The sequence below is a fragment of the Chelonia mydas genome, chromosome 6 (genome assembly GCF_015237465.2).
Source record: "Chelonia mydas isolate rCheMyd1 chromosome 6, rCheMyd1.pri.v2, whole genome shotgun sequence".
In the NCBI taxonomy this organism is placed as follows: Eukaryota; Metazoa; Chordata; order Testudines; family Cheloniidae; genus Chelonia; species Chelonia mydas.
This window is the reverse complement of record NC_051246.2, coordinates 64,456,406-64,478,077: the sequence shown is the minus strand read 5'-3', so window position 1 is coordinate 64,478,077 and position 21,672 is coordinate 64,456,406. Positions and strand designations below refer to the sequence as shown.

The window sequence follows — 21,672 nt, the reverse complement described above, 5'->3', positions numbered from 1 at the left end:
AAAGTAAATGCTTTTATGTCACATATAATTAGCGTATGGAACTTGCTATTGTAGGATATTATCAAGGAAATTGTCTAGTAAGGTTTCAAATGGATTGAACACTTATTCATATAAGAATTGCATTGGCAATTATGTTAGTCAGGATACACTTCCAGGCACTATGGATTCTCATGCTTCAGGACAAAAAATGATCACTACTTGGGAGTCAGGAAATAATTTTGTATTCTCCCCATAGAACAGTGTTGTACAAGATGCATTATGGGGCTCCTTCATGCTGCACTGGCCAATGTCCAAGTGAAGACTAAAGTCTGGCTGGTCTGTAATTTGCTCCGAGCAGTGGCTCTCAACCTTTCCGGACTACTGTACCCCTTTCAGAAGTCTGATTTATCTTGCATACCCTCAAGTTTCATCTCAAGTTAAAAACTATTTGCTTACAAACTCAGATATAAAAATACAAAGGGTCACAGCACATCATTACTGAAAAATTGTTTACTTTCTCATTTTTACCATATAATTATAAAATAAATCAGTTGGAATATAAATATTGTACTAACATTTCAGTGTATAGTATATAGAGCAGAGGTGGGCAAACTACAGCCCACAGGACCGTCCTGCCTGGCCCCTGAGCTCCCAGCCGGGGAGGCTAGCCCCTGGCTCCTCCCCTGCTGTCCCCCCTCCCCCCACAGCCTCAGTGTGCCACGCCGCCAGCGTTCTGGTCCACTGCTCCTGCTGTGCAGTGTGGGCGGCGTGGCTGGCTCGAGCTGGGTAGCGGGGCTGCAAGCTCCTGCTGCTCTGAGCAGTATGGTAAGGGGGTGGGGAGGTTGGATAAGGGGCAGGGGGTCCTGGGGGCAGTCAGGGGACAGGGGGGTGGTTGGATAGGCATGGGAGTCCTGGAGGGGCCATCTGGGGGCGGGGGTGTGGACAGGGGTCGGGGCAGTCAGGTGACAGGGAGCAGGGGGGGTTGGATAGGGGGTGGAGTCCCAGGGAGCGGTCAGGGGCGGGGGTCCCAAGAGGGGGCAGTCAGGGGACAAGGAGCGGGGGGTTTGGATGGGTTGTGGGTTCTGAGGGGGGCGGGAAGTGGGAGAGGGAGGATAGGGGGTAGGGGCCAGGCTGTTTGGGGAGGCACAGCCTTCCCTACCCGGCCCTCCATACAGTTTTGCAATGCTGATGTGGCCGTCAAGCCAAAAAGTTTTCCCACTCCTGATATAGAGCAATATAAACAAGTCATTGTCTGCATGAACTTTTAGTTTGTACTGACTTTCTTAGTGCCTTTTATTTAGCCTGTTGTAAAACTAGGCAAATATCTAGATGTGTTGATGTACCCCCTGGAAGCCCTCTGCATACCCCGAGGGGTACATGTACCCCTGGTTGAGAACCATAGGAGATAGATCACCAGACTACATGGGCCATTGGTCTGTTCCTGTGTAGCAGGGGAAAGGTCACTAGACTAGATAGTCCATTGGTCTGCTTTGGTATGTTGAATTTTTTTTCATTATTTAAACATTTTTATTCATGTATTTTTTTATATTGCATTTCAAAACACAATAACAATAGGTCACTTTGGGTAAAATTTTCAAAAGGATCTCAGGATACGTGTAAACTGAAAAGAAAAACCCGCAGCACCAAGTCTTGGAGCCCAGGTCAGTTGACTGGGGCTTGGGCCGCAGGGCTGAAAACAGCAGAGTAGACATTCCTGCTTGGGCTGGAGCCCAAGCTCCAAGACCCTCCCACCTCTCTGGGTTTCAGAGCCCAGGCTCCAGCTTGAGCAGTACGTCTACCCTGCAGCCTGAGCCCAAGTCATTTGACCTGGGCTCAGACTCAGCGCCACGCGGTTTTCTGTGCAGTCTAGACATACCCTCAATTACTTAGGCACCTACATTCCATTTTCAAAAGCATTTAACTGGCTTAGGTGCTTTTGAAAATATGTTTCCCTGCATCTTTGCAGGGAATCACAAATGAAGGATAGTTTACACTAGCTCAGACTAACTAGTGTAGAGAACCTTCCAACAAGAGATTTGAATGGGAAGAAAAAATCCCAAGAACTACTGCTGGCATTGCACTAGGATCCAGTTCCTAGGTTAAAATCTTTCATTCCTTTGTCCTTCCTGTAGGTGAAGCATGGTCACTCTAAGTTGGTTTGGTGTGCACTGATTGGGAAAATCTTTTACTACTATCGAAATAATGAGGACAAGGTACTTTGTGTTCCTTCTGCTATGTATCATGTAGTTTCTATCTTCCTTTACCTACTGTCCCTTCTTACTCCAACAACCCCATCCTCTCTCTCACTTCAGCCCCAACTAGTACCTCCCACTCTGCAAAAATGTCTACACCTCCTACTATAAATACAAATATATTAATAGTCTTTAAAAATACCAAAGAGACATAACTAACAAAGTGGATTCCTGCTGTCTCCCAGATTGCTCCACTTGTCTCTCTCTCTCTCACTTCCTTTGTCTTTGTGCCTGCGAGTCCTACCCCTGCTCAGGGAATGGCAAGCCCTTGTTCTGGGCTCAACTTCCCACAGCCCTCCACTAAGGCCTGCTGCAAGAGAGCTTCCTGGAGCATTCCACTCACCCAGGCCTCCCTACCCATGTGAGTCCTACCCCTGCGACTCACCCTTCAGCATCCACCCTCATGTTTCAGGCTCAGATTCCCTTAATCAGGCTGGGTCTTCCCCTGGTTCCTAAGGCCTCTGTACAAGTTCTCTTGTGACTCCGCAGGGGCTCCGCCCACCTCTGCCCAGACCTCATTGACAACATTCTTCACCTTTTGCTCTTCCCACAGGGTCTCTGTACAGCTCTCCTCTGCTTCTCCTGGGGGCTCCCTTTTTCTCCTCAGGCAGTTCTCACCTGCCCTTCTCTGAATCTCAGCCTGCTATCAGGCAGTTCTCACCTGTGCTACCCTTCCCCTACAGCCCAGGTGCCTTCACTTAAACCCAATTAGAAGGCAGCTGATGAGTCCCATGTGCACTGAACCCTGCTCCTTAAAGGGTCCAGTCACCCAGTGATAAGGGCTCTAATTCCTGACTGGGATTCTAGTGCTAGTACAATACAATAATAATAACGGGAATAGGATTGGGGCCATAGTTTGTAAAGTACTTTAGGCTCATGAAGGGGGAGAGGTGCTACAGAAATGCAAAATGATACTATCACTTTAAAACCAACTATTTGAACATAGAATTTTATAGTTTAGTTCTTGCATTTTCTAGCACTCCCAGCAATCTGACCAGGGTTTCCTGGTTTCAGTTTCTTCTTTTTCTCCATCTTCTCTACACAGAGACAGCATACTTATCTTAGTTCATTTCCTTTTCCCAGTGTCCTCTGGGGCATTTGCACATACGCAAATCAAAGGTGGAGGAGGTGGACCGTTCCTGTGACTCAGATGAAGATTATGAAGCCACTGCAGGGGGTCTCCTCTCATCCCATTACACCCTGGTGATTCACCCGCAAGATCAGAGTCCCACCTACTTACTCATTGGTACCAAACACGAGAAGGTATGAGCTGGTGTCTTTGGAGAGCAGGGATATGTGATGCTGGTATAACTTGGCACCAGTGAGTGGAAAATACAGATGATTAAACCAGTTTGGATAAAATAAAATCCAACTTAAAAGTTTTCCCAAACTCAACCCCAACAGGCGGGTTGAGATTTTGAGTCTGGTTTAATGATTTTCTTTTCCCTTCTATTTATTTTTCATTTTTGCTGCCCTCTCTGCAGCTGAGGGCTCAGGATACCAAGATTTCCAAACCCCACTAAAGTGTGTGTGTGTGTGTGTAAGAGAGAGAGAAACATATTTACCTTTAATGGTGACCCTTCGCTTTTGGCACCTTGATGGCTGGTCATCTATAAAGATGACAGTGAAATGTCCTGGGTTTCCAGCATCACCTGTTCTTTTCATGCTGTTCTCTCCTTTATCCCCAGGATACGTGGCTGTACCATCTGACAGTAGCAGCAGGCAGCAGCAGTGCCAAGGTGGGCACAGCATATGAACAGCTAATTGGAAAATTACTGGATGCAGAGGGAGACCCACGTAAGTAAAACCCCAAAATATCTTTCCATAGTGGGAAAGGGTGTGGAATAGTTATCTCTGTCACTGGTTTGAATACAGCCACAGAAGAGTAGAGGGAATGGCTCGATAGATCAGTAATGGGATAGGGTATCTTTCACCTCTAATTAGACAGTTGCACTTCAGCAAAGGACTCAGGCTCTACAGTGAACCTACTCTGTCAATTAATTTATCAAAGGATCTGCAGCTCCTCTTACATTGCAGATCAAACTATAGTAAATACTGAGCACAGAAAGTTGATCCAAATCTGGGATGTTCTTAATAAATAAGAACTTAAGAGACAAAAGTCTGAATCTCTGACTCCCTGGCACTGTTTGCCTTGAGTTTCACTTACCCATGTATCATGGTTGCATGCACATATACTGTTTCTCAAACACACACATACACACACACTTAGCTCTCCGTGTATGTATGTATGTGTGCATCCACACCGACATATCCCTGGATATACACTCACAGCCACATACATTCATTCCCACAGACATGCATATACTGTCTCACACATACATACACATCTATTTACTCACTCATCTCCATGTAGACACGTTCACACATACCACCTGCACACATTCTGAGGTACACATACCACACGTACTAGTGCCAACATGCATGCACACATACACTCTCACACCCCTGAATATGCACATACTCTCTCCTGCACACCCACATATAGACATAAAACTGTCTCTGAGCTTTGACGAATGTGCCATAATAGCTTCCACTGATAAAGATCCCGATAGTGTGTGTCTGTTTCACAGAATCGGTCTCTCATGTGCATCAACAAATTGAGCTGCTTCCCACCACAGTCCAGCCTGTGTGAAGCTCTCAGATGGCCTGGTGGCAAATTGCAGGGCTGCTCTCTGGAGCCATCTGGCATTACTTGCTGGCATTCATAGCTACTTGGCCACTGTTAGTGTCATGGCTTCACTGGAGTCAATAGAGTGACACCAAGGATTAACGTGGCCCAATATAATGCTGCTTGCCCTAATTGCTTGCTAGTTGGGCCAGGTTTTTTTTCTGCAGGGATCTGAGGAGGCTCTGCATGGGAGATTTTGCTGGGAGAGTCTGTCTCACCTTGTACCAAACTTACACTGCTACGTTTCTGAGGTTGCATGTTTTTACCTCATCTGCCACCCAGAATCTCCTTTGTGGAAACATCCCATGCTGTGCTACAGTAAGGATGGACTGCACACCTCCCTCACTACTCTGCCATCAGAGGCGCTGCAGACAGAAGCCCTCAAGCTCTTCAAGGTATTCAAAGAACCAGTATAAAAGATTTCAGATGTTCTATTCAATTATCTTAAGGGAGGGGTAAGCTCTGTGCAAGACATTTACTGCGGCTTTGTTTGCCCCTACTGTTGGCACAGATGGGGCTAATGTGTCAATTGTAATAAAAAAGGCCAATCTGTCTACCAGATGTATTTTATTCTATGCAGAGAACCACTTGGGCCCTCACTTTGGGGGGGGGGGGGGGTGCGGGAGCAGGTATCTCAGAGCCAGCTTCTGAATTGCAGGACTTGTCTATCTTCTTCTCCAATAGCAGCACTGGAAAGAGAGGAAACAACTTATTGTCAGACTCCCTAGTGCCTTCCAGCCAGGGTACCTCGGGTAGGCAACTCATCACCTGATTTCCACATCTCTCCCTCCGCTTTGGGCCCTGAAAACATTAATGCCAACATTAAGGCCTGGTCTACACTAGGAAATTAGGTCGGTATAACTACGTTGCTCAGGGGTGTGAAAAATCCACAGTTAAACCAGTCTAACCCCCAGTGTAGACAGGGCTAGGTCAACAGGAGAATTATCCTGTTGACATAGCTACCCTCTCGGAGAGGAGGATTACCAGAAACCTCCCGTTGGCATAAGTAGTGTCTGCACAGAACCACTACAGCGGCGCAGCTGCAGCGTTTTAAGCGTAGACAAGCCCTAAGACTAGAAAGCAAGGATGGGATTAGAGGATTGCTGAGGGGAGCAGGTAGCAGTGGAGAGGGTTCTTAAAAACAACTGCGTTCAATGACACGAGAGATACAATAGAAAGTTGTGTTTGGGGGTTAGTGCAGTGGACTGACTCAGGACTAATGAATTCTAATCATGGCTCTATCACTCACTCGCCCTGTGAGAGTGGGAAAGTTCCTTAACCTCTGTGCCTCTGTTTTCCCTTCTACAAAATGGGATAATAGATTTTTATAAAAGAATCCTACAGTATGGTACAGGAATAGTCTGAAACTCTGCATCTTACAGTAGTCTCACTTGTAGTGTTTGGTGTCATTACTGTTGACTGTTGCAGTATTTTATCATTTATAAAGGCACCTTCTCTGAGTAAAAACAACAAGGAGTCCAGTGGCACCTTAAAGACTAACAGATTTATTTGGGCATAAGCTTTCGTGGGTAAAAAACGCACTTCTTCAGATAAGAAGTGGGTTTTTTACCCACATAAATCTGTTAGTCTTTAAGGTGCCACCGGACTCCTTGTTGTTTTTGTGAATACAGACAAACTACCTCCTGATACGTCTCTGAGTATTTTACCATAAATTTGTAGCACCCTTGATTTGCCAAGCTATGAAGCCCAGTGGCAGATTTATTAGTGTGACCAAGATGCCTTTTATAATAATGGGGTAATCTGAACTCCCCTGTGTTTAGCATCATTCCTAGACCCCAATTGTAACAGGGATGGAGCAGTAGTATAGTCTAATGGCCAGAACAGTGGGCTGGAAGTCAGGGATTCTGTTCCTGGCTTTTCTTGCTGTGTAATGTTGCATGATTGTAGCTTTCTGCACGTGCTACAAAGGATGGGCTACTTAAGGAACAGTCTGTGTATGAAGCATATAGGGCAAGGAGAGAAAGTTTGTATGAGAGAAGCTTGGTCTAGTAGAGGTTAAAGCATAGGCTTGGAAGTCAGGAGATATGGATTTTCTCCCTGTTTCTACACTGATGTGCTGTGACACCTTGGAGAATTCATTTCCCCTCTGAGCCATACTGGAGCTGGAAGGTGCTGTGGGGGAAAAGTGAAGTATTATTATTACCGCACATGCTAATTTCCCTTTTTTGTAGTCCTGTCAGCTGTTCATCAATGTCCCTGTGGAGGCTCCATCTATTGATTACCATGTGTCACTTGCACAGACAGCATTGCAAGTCTGTCTGACACATACTGAGCTACAGAATGAAATCTACTGCCAACTGGTTAAACAGACTAGCTGCCGGCAGCCCCAGAACCACTCACTCATTCAGGTGAGCTTCGCTCGGCCACTTCCAGGCTGCAAGCTTCCATATTTTGAATAATTAGCATTAGGTCTAGTCCCCATAAAAGACTAGTCACCTTAAACATTTCAAGGATTGTGGGGGCAAAAATAATCTGAAATGTGATGCGCAAAGGAAAAAAAAAAGTACTGAGTAATGCAATTTACTTGCAAAAGCATGTTTAGGTTGAATGCTCAACTATTCACCAAAAGCAAATTCCAAATACTGTTCAGTTGCAAAATTCAGTTTGTGTTGCGCTGAATAGTTACCTAAGTCACAGGTTATTGGTTCCATGTCTAATTGTGACTTAATCGTGCTTTGTATCCTGTTGGCTAATTATTACACTTGAATGTGCATTTTGAATTTTGTGATGTGCTTATTAAGTTAGCTGCCTGCATCCATTACAACTCAAAGACCCAGAACCCCGTAGGTATTTAGGTCCCTCACTTCCATTGATTTCAGTAGAAGTTGGGATCCTAAATATTTTTGTGGATCTGAGCCAAAGTGTCTATTGGATTCTTGATTGTAATATTCCCAGTTCAAATCATGTAGAGAGCAAGAATGACCAGCAGGAGAAATTTATGAATAATTTGAAATAATGAGTAATTGTGAGAGTTTTGTGATCTGTTTGCAGACAATAAAAAAGCAAAATTTACTGAATTAGTAGTTGGGAACTATTCTCACAGCTCTAGTTACAGTGGCCAAGATTTTGAAAAGTGACAACTGATTTGTGGTGCCTGAATTTTTGGGTGCCCAATTTGAGATGTCAAAGAGGCCTGATGTTCAGAAAGTGCTGAGCACCTGCCTCTGAAAATCAGGCCCCTTTAAAGCATCTCAAGTTGCACACCCAAAAAATGGAAGCACCCAAAAATCCTAGTCACTCTTCAAATTCTTGGCCCGAGTGTCTTGCACATGGGTACCTGGCAACAAGAGCAGAGAGGAGTGATTATACCTTAGTTTGCTGATGGCCCGTTTCTCTTCACAGTGCTGGCAGCTCCTGGCTTTGTGTGCTCCTCTCTTTCTTCCTCAGCACCACTTCCTCTGGTATATCAAACAACACCTGCAGCGGCATGCAGACCCCAGGTAAATGGCATGCCATCTTCTTCTTTCACTGGCTATGTTGCCTCCATTCCTTTCTGTATCAACTACAGGATTGTAGTACAGTAAGGCTAATTTATGACTGACCCATGCAAAGGTGAGTTGGGGATGGAGATGACATAAGAAGCCTTCTCCAAGGTGCCAGGCTGTCCTTGTTCAGAAGCCGTCTTTCAATCACTTTTGACCCACTTTTTAGTAGGAATGTTTCCTAGTCCATATGACTGTTTATAAAAAACAGTGAGTATAAATGCTTCTGAAAGGTTAGGAGGGCTTCTGGGGGGACAGGAAAAGAGGCTGGGGGGAGCGCAAATAAAAAAAAAATTAAGGGGGGTTCCTGGGTTAACAAACCCAAACTGAATTCCAAAGAGATAAGACCAAACAGGACCTTCCATCACCTTCTCCCTACCCTTTTAACCTTTTAGTAGGAATTATGTTTCAGAGTGGAAGGTTATGTTGCATAACACTCTAACCTCCCCCGCACTTCCCTCCACAAACATACCAACAAGAAAGCATGCAAGCGATGGAAACAAACAAGAGCTTCTTTAACAGCAATAAGCCATCCTGGGGTGTACGTTAGTTGTCTGTTAATAGATTTCTTGGGTAGTTTAAGGAGCTTGGACTTCAGCCTTTAGTCTCCCTATACTCTTGGGGCATGTATCAGTGGCCAGGTAATGCACACTCTGTTGTGGTTTATTGCTATATGAAGACTAAACGTGAGTAAACAGCTGTGTCATTTCAAACACAGTCTTAGATACAACCTTTGTCAAAAACTCAAATCAAAACTCTCCTGGGATTTGAAAGAGTCTGTATAATCTTTCTCGCTGATGTTCCACGGCCTGCCAGGGATATCAGCTGGCGGCTCCTTCATGGAGCCGTGAGCATGGGCGTGTACTTGGTGTGGTTCACCCCTATCCCGAACACTTGCCCTTTTTGTGGAGTGAGGGAGACTCTGGAGCACGTCTATTTAGAGTGTGCCAGGTTGCAGCCCTTTTTCCGGCTCCTCCAGAACCTTCTCCTAAGGTTCTGTCTGAATTTTTCCCCACGCTTCCTGATTTTTCCCCACACCCTGACCATGGCCCCACAAAGTAGCAGGACCTCCTCATCAAGCTCCTCCTGGCATTGGCTAAAGTGGCCATTTATTAAACCAGGAGGAGGATGCTGGGTGGGGAGGTGCTCTGTGACTCTGGGGTCTACTTCCGTTCCTCTCTTCAATCACATATCTGGGCATAGTTCCTCTGGGCAGCATCTGCTGGTTCCCTAGACACTTTTGAGGAACAGTGGGCGCTGTCCAGGGTTCTCTGCTTGGTGTCACCCTCCAGTTCCTTGATAATGGTCCTATGACCTCACTCCTGTCCCTGTTTTCTTCGTAGTTGTCCCCTGGAATTATTTGAGTCCCGGGTTCAGCTGCTCCCACCCTTCGACTGGGAGAGGGATCTTTAGACACGGGCGAACTTGTGCCCACCCGTTCCCAGATCTCAATAGGTGGAAGCAGAAAATTCTATAAATCTTAAAAGAGAATCTAGCATCTAGCCTTGTTTTGCAGACTGAAGAGGTTTGGATCTCAATCCTAACTCGTCTTTGTTTATCTGAATCAAATCTAATCTCCAACTCTGTAGAGGTGAATAAGGACATTTGCAAATACACACATTTTCACTTGAGCAAGATGCCGGGGAGAGGAAATGGTAATGGGCACAATAAGTGTATCCAAAGCATGTGTTTGTGTTGTCACACTCTTACCCTGGGATTAGGAGTGAAATAGGCAAGTATGCCATCTACTGTCAGAGATCTGTGGAGCGCACGTTGCACACTGGAGAACGGGAAGCCAAGCCTTCGCGAATGGAGATTGTGTCCATTTTGTTGCGGAATCCCTTCCACCATTCACTCCCCTTCAGCATTCCAGTGCACTTCATGAATGGAACCTACCAGGTAAGACATGGGCACCGGGTACCTCTCAGGTAATTGAGTCCTACACTGGGCTTTTGCTGGTGTTTACATTCTTTCGCCACTTGTGGCTAGTTCTGTCCCCCAAGATAGACTTATTTAATTACTTTAATCTCCTGTTCCATTTCAGGTCGTGGGTTTTGATGGTTCCTCAACTGTGAATGAATTCCTCCAGCGACTGAACCAGGAGACAGGAATGAGGAAACCATCCCACATTGGGTTTTCCCTCTTTACAGATGATCCTTCTGGCAGGGATCTGGAACACTGCCTGCAGGGCAATGTGAAGGTAATTCCCTCCCCACTAGTCTAATAAAGGCAAAGCAAGAGTTAAAGCCTAGTAAGGAGCCTTGAGTTTCTTAGCAGAAGTAGAACTTGCCTTGTCTTGACTAGAGTGTTACATGGTGTTAGTCAGAATGAGCTAGCTAGCACGATTTAACATTACACTTATAGATGCTAGTCAAGACAAGTTCCTGTTGTGTTGTGGGATGCCAGGTACATCTAGTTCAAACTCAGTGACTGAATTGATAAATACACACATACCATCTTTTGATGAAGGTACCAGATACTTCCTGCCATGTTACTGAATATGCCCTAACTTTCCATTGACAACAGTGCAGCCAGTAACTCCTGGGGAATTCTGCACCAAAAAATTAAAAATTCTGCACACAATATTTTCAAATTCTGAAAAATTCTGCATATTTTATTTGTCAAAATAACACCATATAATCACACCAGTTTCAATTATTTTTGGTCATTTTTTTTCAAAATTCCTGTCAGCAAGTATGTCTGTAACTCTAATTATCATGTGTTGTCTATAAGAAAAAAAGGTATGATGGAATTGTATGTGATTTTCTGGCCGAATGTGTTCTTGATCCATTCTCTCCTTTCCATACCCAAACCCCACAAAGTTTGTTTGCTTACTTTTCATTTAAGACTTGAGTCAGCTTGTCTCTCTGTGATCTCTTTACAGATCTGTGATGTTATTTCAAAATGGGAACAAGCCTTGAAAGAACTGCATCCTGGGAAATATGAAGGTAGCACAAGAATAGTGAAGCTGACCTATAAAAGCAGGTATTGTGCATAGTTTGAGAGAGACACAACTTGGGTGAGGTAATATCTTTTATTGGAGCATCTTCTGTTGGTGAGAGAGACAAGTTTTCGAGCTACACAGAGCTCTTCCTCAGGTCTGAGTAATTTGAGGGAGTCATCGTTAAATATTGAGAGCAGAGATCCACCTACAGGGCCTATAACTTTTTACAATACTGTTAGAACTGGCAGAACTTGCTTAGGGTTGTCTACACATGAAAACTAATCCAGAATAATGTAAAGCTACTTGTCTTTACTTTCAGGGCTCTTCATGACCCATCCCTACCATATCATTTTTCATTCAGTATTGAAAAGTCAGTTCCCATATTTAATTGGCCTATGACGTCAGCCTTCATCACCACAAAGTTTTAAAACAAGCATCCTCATGCTGTCTCTCGTATTTGGGAGAAACTCCCCATAAAAATGTGCAAAACTAACTCATTATCCACATTAAATCCATCCTCAAAACTCTGCTTTGTTGGGAGGCCTACAAAAAAACTGACACTAGTTAGGCAGCTGATGTCCTGACCTATATGGTCTCATTGTTTCCTTGTATTCTCCCCATCTGTCTGTCTCCATCTTTTGTCTTATACTTAAATTGTAAGCTCTTTGGGGCTTTGTATGTTCTGTGTTTGTACAGCACCTAGCATAATAGAGTTCTGGTCCATTACTGGGGCTTGTGGATTCTATAATACAAATAAATAATAATAAGCACATTAACTATTCCTGATTAGCTTAATCAATTTTTAATTCACTCTTATTCCAGAATATGTGTGTCCACACGTGGAGTTAATTTTCAATAAAACACTCGTATTCTGGAATAAAAGTATCCACACACGGAGTTAATCAGGAATAGCTATCCCAGAAAAATTCCCTGTGTAGACAAACCCTTAGTCTGGCTGCATTCCATTCCCAAATGTATGGGAAGGGGTATATGGGCGAAAGATCAAATCAATACACTGTGAAAGTTATAACAGACTTGGAACCAAATAAAAACTAGATACAGTACAACTAAAGTTTTGTGTAGCTCCATCCATACAGGCTGGATCCTGAAACAAAATTAAATAATACATACTACATAAGAGCAAGAGAGAATTGAAAAAGCATAGGTCTATGTTGCTGGGGGGGAAAGGTAGGCTGCCTGAGCCTTGCAATGAAACTAAGTCATTGGGACAAGAAAATACAGAAAGCTTGTTCTAAATGGCAGGAGCTGCACAGGAGGAGGCTCTTGTATGACAATGGAGAGATGCTAGATGAGATGGGACAGTTGGGAAGTAGGAGACAGATCCATAGGGAGAGCTGCACTGAGTTCATGGTGGGCTTCATACATAAGAAGGGCATTTCTGAAATGGACCTTGAAAGGAATAGGGAGCCAATGGAGAGCTGTCTGTGAGTGAGGGTGAGGTGATGACATCCTTTTGAAGGGTTCCACACTGCTAGCAAAAGTAAGCCCTCCTTAGGAACTGAAGAATTAAATATCAAGGTTTTCTGTATCAGCACCCATACATAAGTAAGGGAATGGAACGACAGGTTCGTGCAATACTCTCTTTGTAGCTTCGTCAGAGCTAGATCTGGATTCTGTGATAGGTGGAGGAGTTAAAGGCCATCTAATAAATACCATCCATGTCTGTACTTGACAGAAGGGAATCTCTTCCCCCAGTTTTATAAAATATTGCTAAGCTAACTAGACACTTTCAGTAAATGGATGGCTCACAGACTGGAATGGCTTCAAAAGCTATTCTCCTTGTCCATGAACAGAGGGCTTTAGTCTTCAGGGCTCTCAGTACAACTCCTTTCTAATGCACAAAACTCACTTTGAAAATAATGGCTATTTCAACTCTGTTCGCAGCTAGTGCCTGGTACCTTTTCTCCTGCATTTCTCTCCTTTTTAGATTGTATTTTCGAAACCAGGCAAAAGGTGAGACAGATAGAGAGCGGTTGCTGCTGGCCTTCCAGGTCAGCAGTGAAATAGCCAGTGGGAGGTTCCCTGTCAATAAGGAGCTGGCTCTGGAAATGGTGGCTTTGATGGCTCAGGTGAGCAACCAGCCCAGTGTGCTGTGGGATTAACACTTTTTTTTACATTTAACACTATTATAAATGCTGGAGGCGAAGCGGGGTTTGGGAATGGAGGCTGACAGCTCATGACCCTCCCCCCCAACCCCACATAAAAACCTTGCGACCCCCTGAGGGTCACAACCCCCAGTTTGAGAAACCTTGCGCTAGGGAAACCATCTCTTTAGGCTTTGTTTTGGACTGTCCAAGAGAAAGATGTGGTATCTGGTTGTGATCTTTCGTCACTGTTTATTTCTGATCTATAAAGAACCTGGGGCAGAAGGATAGGAGAAAATTCACACCCCTTTCCCCACATACTACAATGACTCGCCATTTTCATGTGCTCTATTGTAAGTGTAAGTCCTGTTGCCCAGTTAGTTGGGCTGCACATCAGCCAAGCTGTACATTGCATTTCCTCAATTAAGCAATTAGGGCTGCTACAACAGAGATGGTGTTTCTTATCAAACTGCTCACACACAGAATGAGTCCTGTCATGCCAAACCAACATCACTCAAGTAAATTATTCACCATAAACAGTGAAAAACTGAAACTAAGCTAAGAAGCAGTGTTATCCATGTGCAACGGTCTTAATACAAAAAGAGGGGATAAGATAATCTGTTGCAGGTGCTCCTGCAGGAAGACGGTCATTGATGATGTTTACTGCTTTGATTGCATGTGTGCATCCATCATTCCCTCAAAGGAATTCTATTCTAGCAAAAGCTTGAGGAAAACACAGCCAGCCTGGGAAAGCCTCAAAACAGCTCTGCACAGCCTATTAAAATATCACTGTTCTGATCTTAGCCTAATGGTCTGAGCCCTCCCTGTTATACTGCTAACAGCCTAGAACCTCACTCAGGAAAAGCATCTTGCAAGGTCCTAAATTAGGCCTCCATATGTAAGTTACATGTACCATATTACCACTGTGGATTTATTCACGTTGTGTGGCAAGTGTTGTTGTAGTAGACAGGACAGTTGTGTCTTATTGGACTTTAACTGACCTGCTGTATTGGCTCAAGCAAATGATGAGTCTGTTCACTAAGCCAATCAGGGAAAAGTATCCTGAAAAGGACATTTCTTAGACACAGGAGGAGGAGGAGAGGCTCTCCACCTTGTTCAAGCAGAGCTTGAGTGCAGTGGAGATGGGGGTGACGCAGGGAACCAGTTGTGGAACCCTGATCATCACTCAGTCAGCTCTAGAGTAAGTGAAAGTTGCAAGGAATAGCTTTAATTTGTGCCATTGGCATAAGATCCATCTGAGACCTTATCCCAGTGGGGGAATCCCCTCTCCACCCAGCCCAGGCTTTTAAGATCCCTGGGGATCTTGCTGGGGATTATGGGGAACAGCTGGCACTGGAGGGAGCAGAGCCCTTTCTTCCAGCAGAGTTCCCCTAAGCGGGGAGAAATCTCCCCCATGTACCTTTAGCAATTTTGCACTGCAGCAGACTGGGCAATCTTGCCTATGCAGTTTACAAATAAGCTGTTTTTTTATTGGCCAACTGGGGAAAAAAAATAGCAATACATAGAGTTCAGTTTTCTGGCACACAGAGTGGCTGGCCCAAATCTTGTTGCACCCTCCACAGACTTAAGAAATTTCCTGGGCAGGCCTATCCCTAAGAGTCACTTGCTCTGTATGGAAAGGATATTGATGCAAGACCTTGTCATTTTTCACTGTGATATAAACCAAAACCCTTTAACATTCTGGTGCAGGTGGAATATGGAGACTTGGATCGACCAGTATCTTCAAGCCCTGGGGGGACACCACAGTCCAAAATGCAACATCTTCTCCAACAGGTCTTGGACAAATTCTATCCCAAATGCTACAAACAAAACATTACCCCTGAGCATCTCAGGTGAGACTAAAATGGGCCTTGTTCGGTTATATAAAATTTTGCTGTGGGGAAAAAAAACAGACCACTTGCTACTTCATAATACATCCATTCCTTTTCTTATTTAGAAAGAAAGTTTAAAGAGAAACTGTCAAGAGAAGTTAAATACACAAATTTATTTTGAGTTCAACATATAAGTATAAAAAGAACTCAGATTCCAGACAATAGATGCCCTTGAAAGTTGATATACAAGCCAACCTAGACTAAAACAGCATTCGCAAACAAGCCACCCTTCTACGCACAAAGGAAGCCAGTCTAAAAAACCTGTGTTACCCACCTTGGCTCCAACAATCCTGATATGCCCCAAATCAAAAGCCATGCCCTACCTGAACTCCCCCCAAACCACAACTCTCTCCAAATGTCTGGCCAAATAGATGGGCTTTGAAGTATGCCCTAAAGTCCAACAAATCTGGGCTTCTTTGGACCATGAGAGAGTGAATTCTGAAGTCTAAGCATCACTTTTTAAAAAAGAATCCACATCTGTACCAACTGAGCTCTAGCTCAGGGGCCTCCACTGATCTCAGCTATGTTGTCGGGGAAGCAAGGCAATCTCTGAGATAGGCAGGTCCTAAGCCTTTTAAGGGCTTTATTGATCAGAACTAATATATTAACTCTACCTGGGAATGAACTGGTGCAGATTTCATATTCTCATAGCAAGACATGCTGCTTAACTTTACCACGGTCTAACTGTGAAGTGACAGGTGATGATGGTACTAAGGTATGCACCTGAGAAATGGTTTCTCCTTGGGAGAAGACAGCCTGGGTTAGACAGGCTTCTACCACATGGAAGAAAGCTACTATTTGAGATTTTGCAGATACTGTTGCACAGTTCCTAGCACAATGGGGTTCTGGTCAGTGACTGGGGCTCCTAGAAATTATCACAATACAATAATAATGTGGAAGCAAAGAACCTCTTTATCTCCTGCACAACCATGGCATAAGATCCTACCAAATCGCTAACTTCACTGACTAACATTTTGAAAAAAGGAAACCTTTGTTAAAAATTCAACAACATCACCCCTTCAGTTAAGGTGTGGGAGCTTCCAACATAGATCCTCTGAGACTATACATTTCCACTGTTTCCGTTCTCCATCACTCCCTATCCTGAACTGCTGAGCAGTATTGCTTTGCACTGCTAAACTGATATGCTTTTGTTACAGAAGGGGCTGCACTTCTGCGGTGGGTGAAGTGATCCCTATATTTTACACAGACAGTTAAAGGAACATTATTAAGGTTGCAAAGTCAAGCACTCAACAGTTAGAAAATGCCAGAATTAAGGTTGTCTTAGTTCAGCCCCCTGGTGCATATGCATTATGATACAGTCGTCAGTTACATTATTGCATACTATTCCTCCCCACAGGATCCCTGCCTCCTTCAGTGTACAATCAATGAGCAGCTACTCTATTATATTTTCTCCACATTTTCAATGTGTGGCCCCAGGCCACATTTACTGCTCACTATTCAAACCCTGTTCTGAAGACAGAATTGTTAATTTCTTCCAAGGTGGACTGAGTTAAATGAAAGTGATTTAAATCAGGAAGCAGAAAACTTTGATTTAAATCGAGAATTTTAATCTTGTTTTGCATTTGTACTTCAGTTACTTTCCTAAAAAAAGGTTGATTCTGACAGGTTGATAACTATTCAAATATGTTGATTTGTAACTAAATATAGCCTTTACACTAAATGTGGTGTTCTTTTGCTAACCAGGATACAGCTATACACATTTATTTAAGCAACTACATAGCTTAACATACACTTATTCAGATTCTTAATTTTTACTTTACTATGTTAGAAAATAGGGAATTATGCATTTCTTATTTACTAAATTAGTTTTTATACTTGTGATTTGTGTCAAGTTGCTTTTGGATGGAAACTGAAATTCAATTAAATGCACAAAAACAGCATTTTAAAATCAGTTTATTTAACTAATAAAAACAATCTTAAATTGGCTGGATACAGAAGAAAAAAGTAAATTTATCAAAATATGTTTTGCATTTAAAACCAACTAATTTATTAAACAAAGAAAGTATTGTCTGTAATTAGTGAATTGAACTGATTGTTGTTGGTCACATGTCCCTTAAAATTTTAGAATTAATAGATCTCATCCTCTCACAGTTAGATTTTATTCATAGATTGGAAGAGGAAAACAAGCTTTCCTGCTTTTTCCAACTTCCAGTCAGTTTCATAAGTTTCAGTGAAAGAGTCATTGAACTGAACTCATTGAACAAACTGAAATAAATGAAATATTCTTGCTGTACCTGCGGGAGGTTGTCAGAAGCTGGGTTAGCACTTCAACAAACTGGTGCCAGGTGCTTTAGCTAGTGACTTGCACCAGGTCAGTAGATTTATGTTCTTTAAAATTTGACAGCAAACAGCTTAATATGTTTTTTAATTTAATATAAATTATTTTTATAGATTACAGTTCTTCAGGTCACTCTGGGATTTTATTCCCAGGGGATTTTTCCCATTTACCACTCAGTCTCCCACTGCTTCCCCTATGAGGGGAATTTGGCAGTCCACTGCACCTGCTTCCTGGAGTTTTCTAGCTCTGACTCACCTGGTCTCCCTTTCTCACTCAGTCTCTCTTTCCCCAGGCCCAAATGCCTCTTTTAAACCTAACTAAAGTCAGCTGACCAGGCACAGGGACTCTTTGTGTTCTGTTTGTACAGCTCCGAGAACAGTGGGGTCCTGGTCCATGACAGGGGCTCCTAAGTGCTGCTATAATAATAAATAAAATAATAATAACAATTAATATTCACACAGGAACTCTGTGGAAGAGGCAGGAATAGAATCCAGTTGTCCAGGGCAACATTCACCTGCCTTAACTATGAGATCATCCTTTCTCTTCCTGCAATTCCCTGCCTCATTCACCATAGATCAGTAGTGGGCAACTTGGCCCATCAGGGTAATCTGCTGGCGGGCCACTAGATAGTTTGTTTACATTTGCATGGCTGCCCGCAGCTCCCAGTGGCAGCGGTTCACCGTTCCCAGCCAATGGGAGCTGTGGGAAGCAGCGCGGGCTGCAGGGACATGCTGGCCACTGCTTCCCGCAGCTCCCTTCGGCCAGGAACGGCAAACGGCAGCCACTGGGAGCTGCGGGCGGCTGCGCAAAGGTAAACAAACTCTCCGGCAGCCTGCCAGTGGATTACCCTGATGGCCTGCGTGTGGCCTGTGGGCTGCAGGTTGCCCACCCCTGCCATAGATCTTCCAATTTCTGCAACAAAAGACACAGGAGTCCTACAGACATCAGCCTCCTTCACAACAAAATCCTGATCAATGCCCACAGCAGTTCCTTCCTCTGCACTGAAGGAGGCAGGGGTCCTGTGGAAAAAATACTGACATATAATTAAAGATTGTATCATATTGCATATGCACAAGAGGACCAAATTAAGGTTGCACAGACAACCTTAATTCTGGCATCTCCTAACTTTTGATTGCTTGACTTTGCAACCTTAGTAATGTTCTTCTAATGTCATTTTTTAATGTGTAATTTCCTAGGTTTTAAATAAACCAAACTGAATATACAGAAATTCCATCATCCAGCATCATACTGACACCCACATGGTTCATCAGCAGGGTTGGAACCTTTAGATCCACAGCACAGACCTCTGCCACTGGAGCTAATGGAGTAACTGTTAGCAACAGTAGGTGTTATCCTACAGGACCAACACTAGAGGAGACTGAGACACACCCTTTACCAGTGGTTATCACAGATATTTGCTGACAGCAGGGGAATAGTGAGACTCAGAATCTTTGGTTTCCATTCTAGCCTCTGGAAGGGAGTGTGCTCTAGTGGGCACAGACTTCTGCCTCTTCTCCCACAAGCTTGACTCCTTCTGCCTCATCCCTTCCAATCTGTCCCCAGTCCAGTCCTGTCTTTTCCTCACCCCGTCTCCTTGTCCCAGTCCTATCCTCCTTGCCTACCCTGTGCCAGTCTCTACTCCTCAGACTTCTCATCCCAGGCCCTGTCTCCTTGCACAGATGGATCTAGTTCCCCCCTCCAGGCTCACTCTTCAAGTCCCAATCTCAGTCTCCTTGCCCAGCCAGTCCCAGTTCCCACTCCCCCGCTTCCCTCCATCTGGCTCCCAGTTCCAGTCTCATCCCCTGCACAGTCCCGATCTCCACTTCCCCTCCCCTACTCATTGCCCCGTTTACCGTCTCCCTGGCTCATCCCAGTCTCTTTACCCAGACAGTCCTAGTTCTCCCCCTGCACTCCAACTACTTCTCAGATCTGTCTCTCCTCCCCCTGCTCTGTTCTTCCCCCAAACACTGGTTCCTAGTCCCACATTCCTTATCCAGCCAGTCAGAGTCCCCCCAGCTCCTTTTTCAATCTCAGTGTCCCCTCCCCAGCCAACTGGCTCCAAGTCATCTGATCCATTTCACTTACTGGGTCCCAATCTCCCCCTGGCTCCTAGTCTTAGTCTCCTTGCCCAACAAGTTCCAGTTTTCCTTGCCTCCACCCAATCCCAGGCTCCTTGCTCAAATGCCCAGCCAGTCCCAGTCATCCTTCCTCTAGCCCCTAGTGTCACAGTTTATCTCCTTCCCTCTTCCCGTCTCATCACACTCCTTGTCCCAATCAAATCCTTTCCTACCCCTCTGGCATGGCTTTTGTCCCCTCTATATTCAAATCCGACAGCTTCCTCCTCCACAGTGCCTGGGCGTCAGCAGGGGAGTCATTGAGAGCACAGGAGAAACAGTTTCCCTGCTCTCATTTCCAGTGCTCAGCTCCATCCTGGCTCAGAGCACCCTGAAGCAGCAATTACAGGAAAAGTCTGGTCCTGGCCTAGAGCATGCTCAGTGAGGATGGCACATGCACACTTTAGTCCCATATAGGAGCTGTGACGGTATGGAGCACACTCACTTTCTCTGTGAGGATGGTGTATGTGCAGCCTGGTTGTACTTTGGAGCTGTGAGATACTCGAGCATGCTCACTGAAGATGAAATCTTCAGAGCGTTTAGTGACTAGAATTGAAGAAGTCTCTGAGCGTGTATTTATGACTTGACCAAATCTGGGTAGATTTTCATGGAGATGTGTAAAAGCAGAGCCTTAACACGGAGGCTACTCCCCTGCCAAATTTCAAATCCCTGCTCCAAAGCATGGGGTCGCTGGAGCTTTAAAAAGAAAAGGTCACCAGATTTTTTTTAACCTGGACGAGATAATGTATTTTCCCCTTGCCTCCTTCTCCTAGATGACTGAACCATTTCGCTAAAATTTTCCAAAAAGATTCAGCCTGAGGCAGATGCCCAGCATGGAAAACTTCAGCCCAAATGGTTAAAGTCTGATAAACTTATGAACAACTGAATAAGATCTTATCATAGGATGTCTTGGGCAACTTAAATAATAGGTGGTGCTAGCAGCTCTGCCTACAGTAGTTTAAAAGACCTTCAAACCATAAAAGTTTCAGCCCTTCAAGATGAAAAACACTGTATAAATGTAACATTATTTTTATAATAAGTTATTTGAAGACATGAGCAAATGTTATAATGTAATTTGGATTCCCACAGGCGGCTGGCTGACTGGCTGGCTACAAAGTGGATGATGCTGCAGGGATGCTCTCCACTAGAATGCATTAGAATTTATTTGACAGTGGCCCGGAAATGGCCTCTCTTTGGAGCCAAGGTATTTGCTGCGAAGGTAATCACAAGTGGCTTCTTGCTGGAGTACTTTGTTTCTTTACCCCCAAGTTAAACTTGTTCAGCTCAGCTACTATTACAGTCTTTGCTAAAAGAGCTCATACCTCATGGGGAACCCGTTCTCCCCACCTTTGGAAGTTATTTAGAGGTACAGCACTTTCCATACCATTCCATCTGGCTGACCAAGCTGTATTTAGTTTCCCATCTGTTTAGACGGAATAGAGAAGACAAATATGTTTTAGAGACACTAGGGGTTGCTGGAGTGCCACAAATTACACACTGAAGCTCTTAGGAGTCAGAACTTGTCTACCAAACTTAGTTTGTGGCAGGCTGGAGTGTAAATCTCCCCTCCACTAGCCTGCTAGGCACTAATTGTCTACATGAACCCTGCTGCGACACCATAAAAGTTCCTTAGCGCGTAGCAGCAGGGTCTACATGGACACTTAGTACGCAGCAGGCTCGTGCAGGGCAGATTTACATGCCAGCTTGCTGCAAACTGTGTGTTTGTGTAGACAAATCCTTATGGATCAATACTGTGCCTTTGATGACAAGAGCAAACATAGTTTAAAAAATAGTATTCCTTAAGTATTTACCAGAGGAGAAAAAAGAAAAAACCTCTGTAAATCATACCCTGTAGCTAGTGACATGTAAATGGAGAGAACCGATGTTTCAGTTCT

At 44.2% G+C, this 21,672-nt stretch overlaps 1 protein-coding gene and 1 long non-coding RNA gene across 5 annotated transcripts in view; one reads left to right on the top strand and one right to left on the bottom strand.

Moving 5' to 3' along the window:
• The window catches only part of PLEKHH1 (pleckstrin homology, MyTH4 and FERM domain containing H1), an 84,143-nt gene that overhangs the window by 55,587 nt on the left and 6,884 nt on the right, over nucleotides 1–21,672 (top strand). For 3 of the 4 annotated variants that reach the window (XM_043548107.1, XM_043548106.1, XM_037900271.2), the window contains exons 15-26: nucleotides 2,112–2,192; nucleotides 3,315–3,494; nucleotides 3,920–4,028; nucleotides 5,203–5,315; nucleotides 7,113–7,289; nucleotides 8,284–8,381; nucleotides 10,145–10,322; nucleotides 10,468–10,623; nucleotides 11,308–11,408; nucleotides 13,316–13,457; nucleotides 15,183–15,325; nucleotides 20,867–20,996. In XM_043548107.1, coding sequence (XP_043404042.1) covers nucleotides 2,112–2,192; nucleotides 3,315–3,494; nucleotides 3,920–4,028; nucleotides 5,203–5,315; nucleotides 7,113–7,289; nucleotides 8,284–8,381; nucleotides 10,145–10,322; nucleotides 10,468–10,623; nucleotides 11,308–11,408; nucleotides 13,316–13,457; nucleotides 15,183–15,325; nucleotides 20,867–20,996 — 1,608 coding nt within the window. The remainder of the gene's footprint in view (nucleotides 1–2,111; nucleotides 2,193–3,314; nucleotides 3,495–3,919; nucleotides 4,029–5,202; nucleotides 5,316–7,112; nucleotides 7,290–8,283; nucleotides 8,382–10,144; nucleotides 10,323–10,467; nucleotides 10,624–11,307; nucleotides 11,409–13,315; nucleotides 13,458–15,182; nucleotides 15,326–20,866; nucleotides 20,997–21,672) is intronic. The other variant, XM_043548108.1, reaches the window with a different exon arrangement.
• On the bottom strand, nucleotides 5,592–10,267 carry LOC119566424. The gene is made up of 3 exons (XR_005225480.1): nucleotides 10,134–10,267; nucleotides 8,251–8,358; nucleotides 5,592–5,609 (listed from the first exon to the last, which is right to left on the bottom strand). It is a non-coding gene; the product is annotated as an uncharacterized LOC119566424 (long non-coding RNA).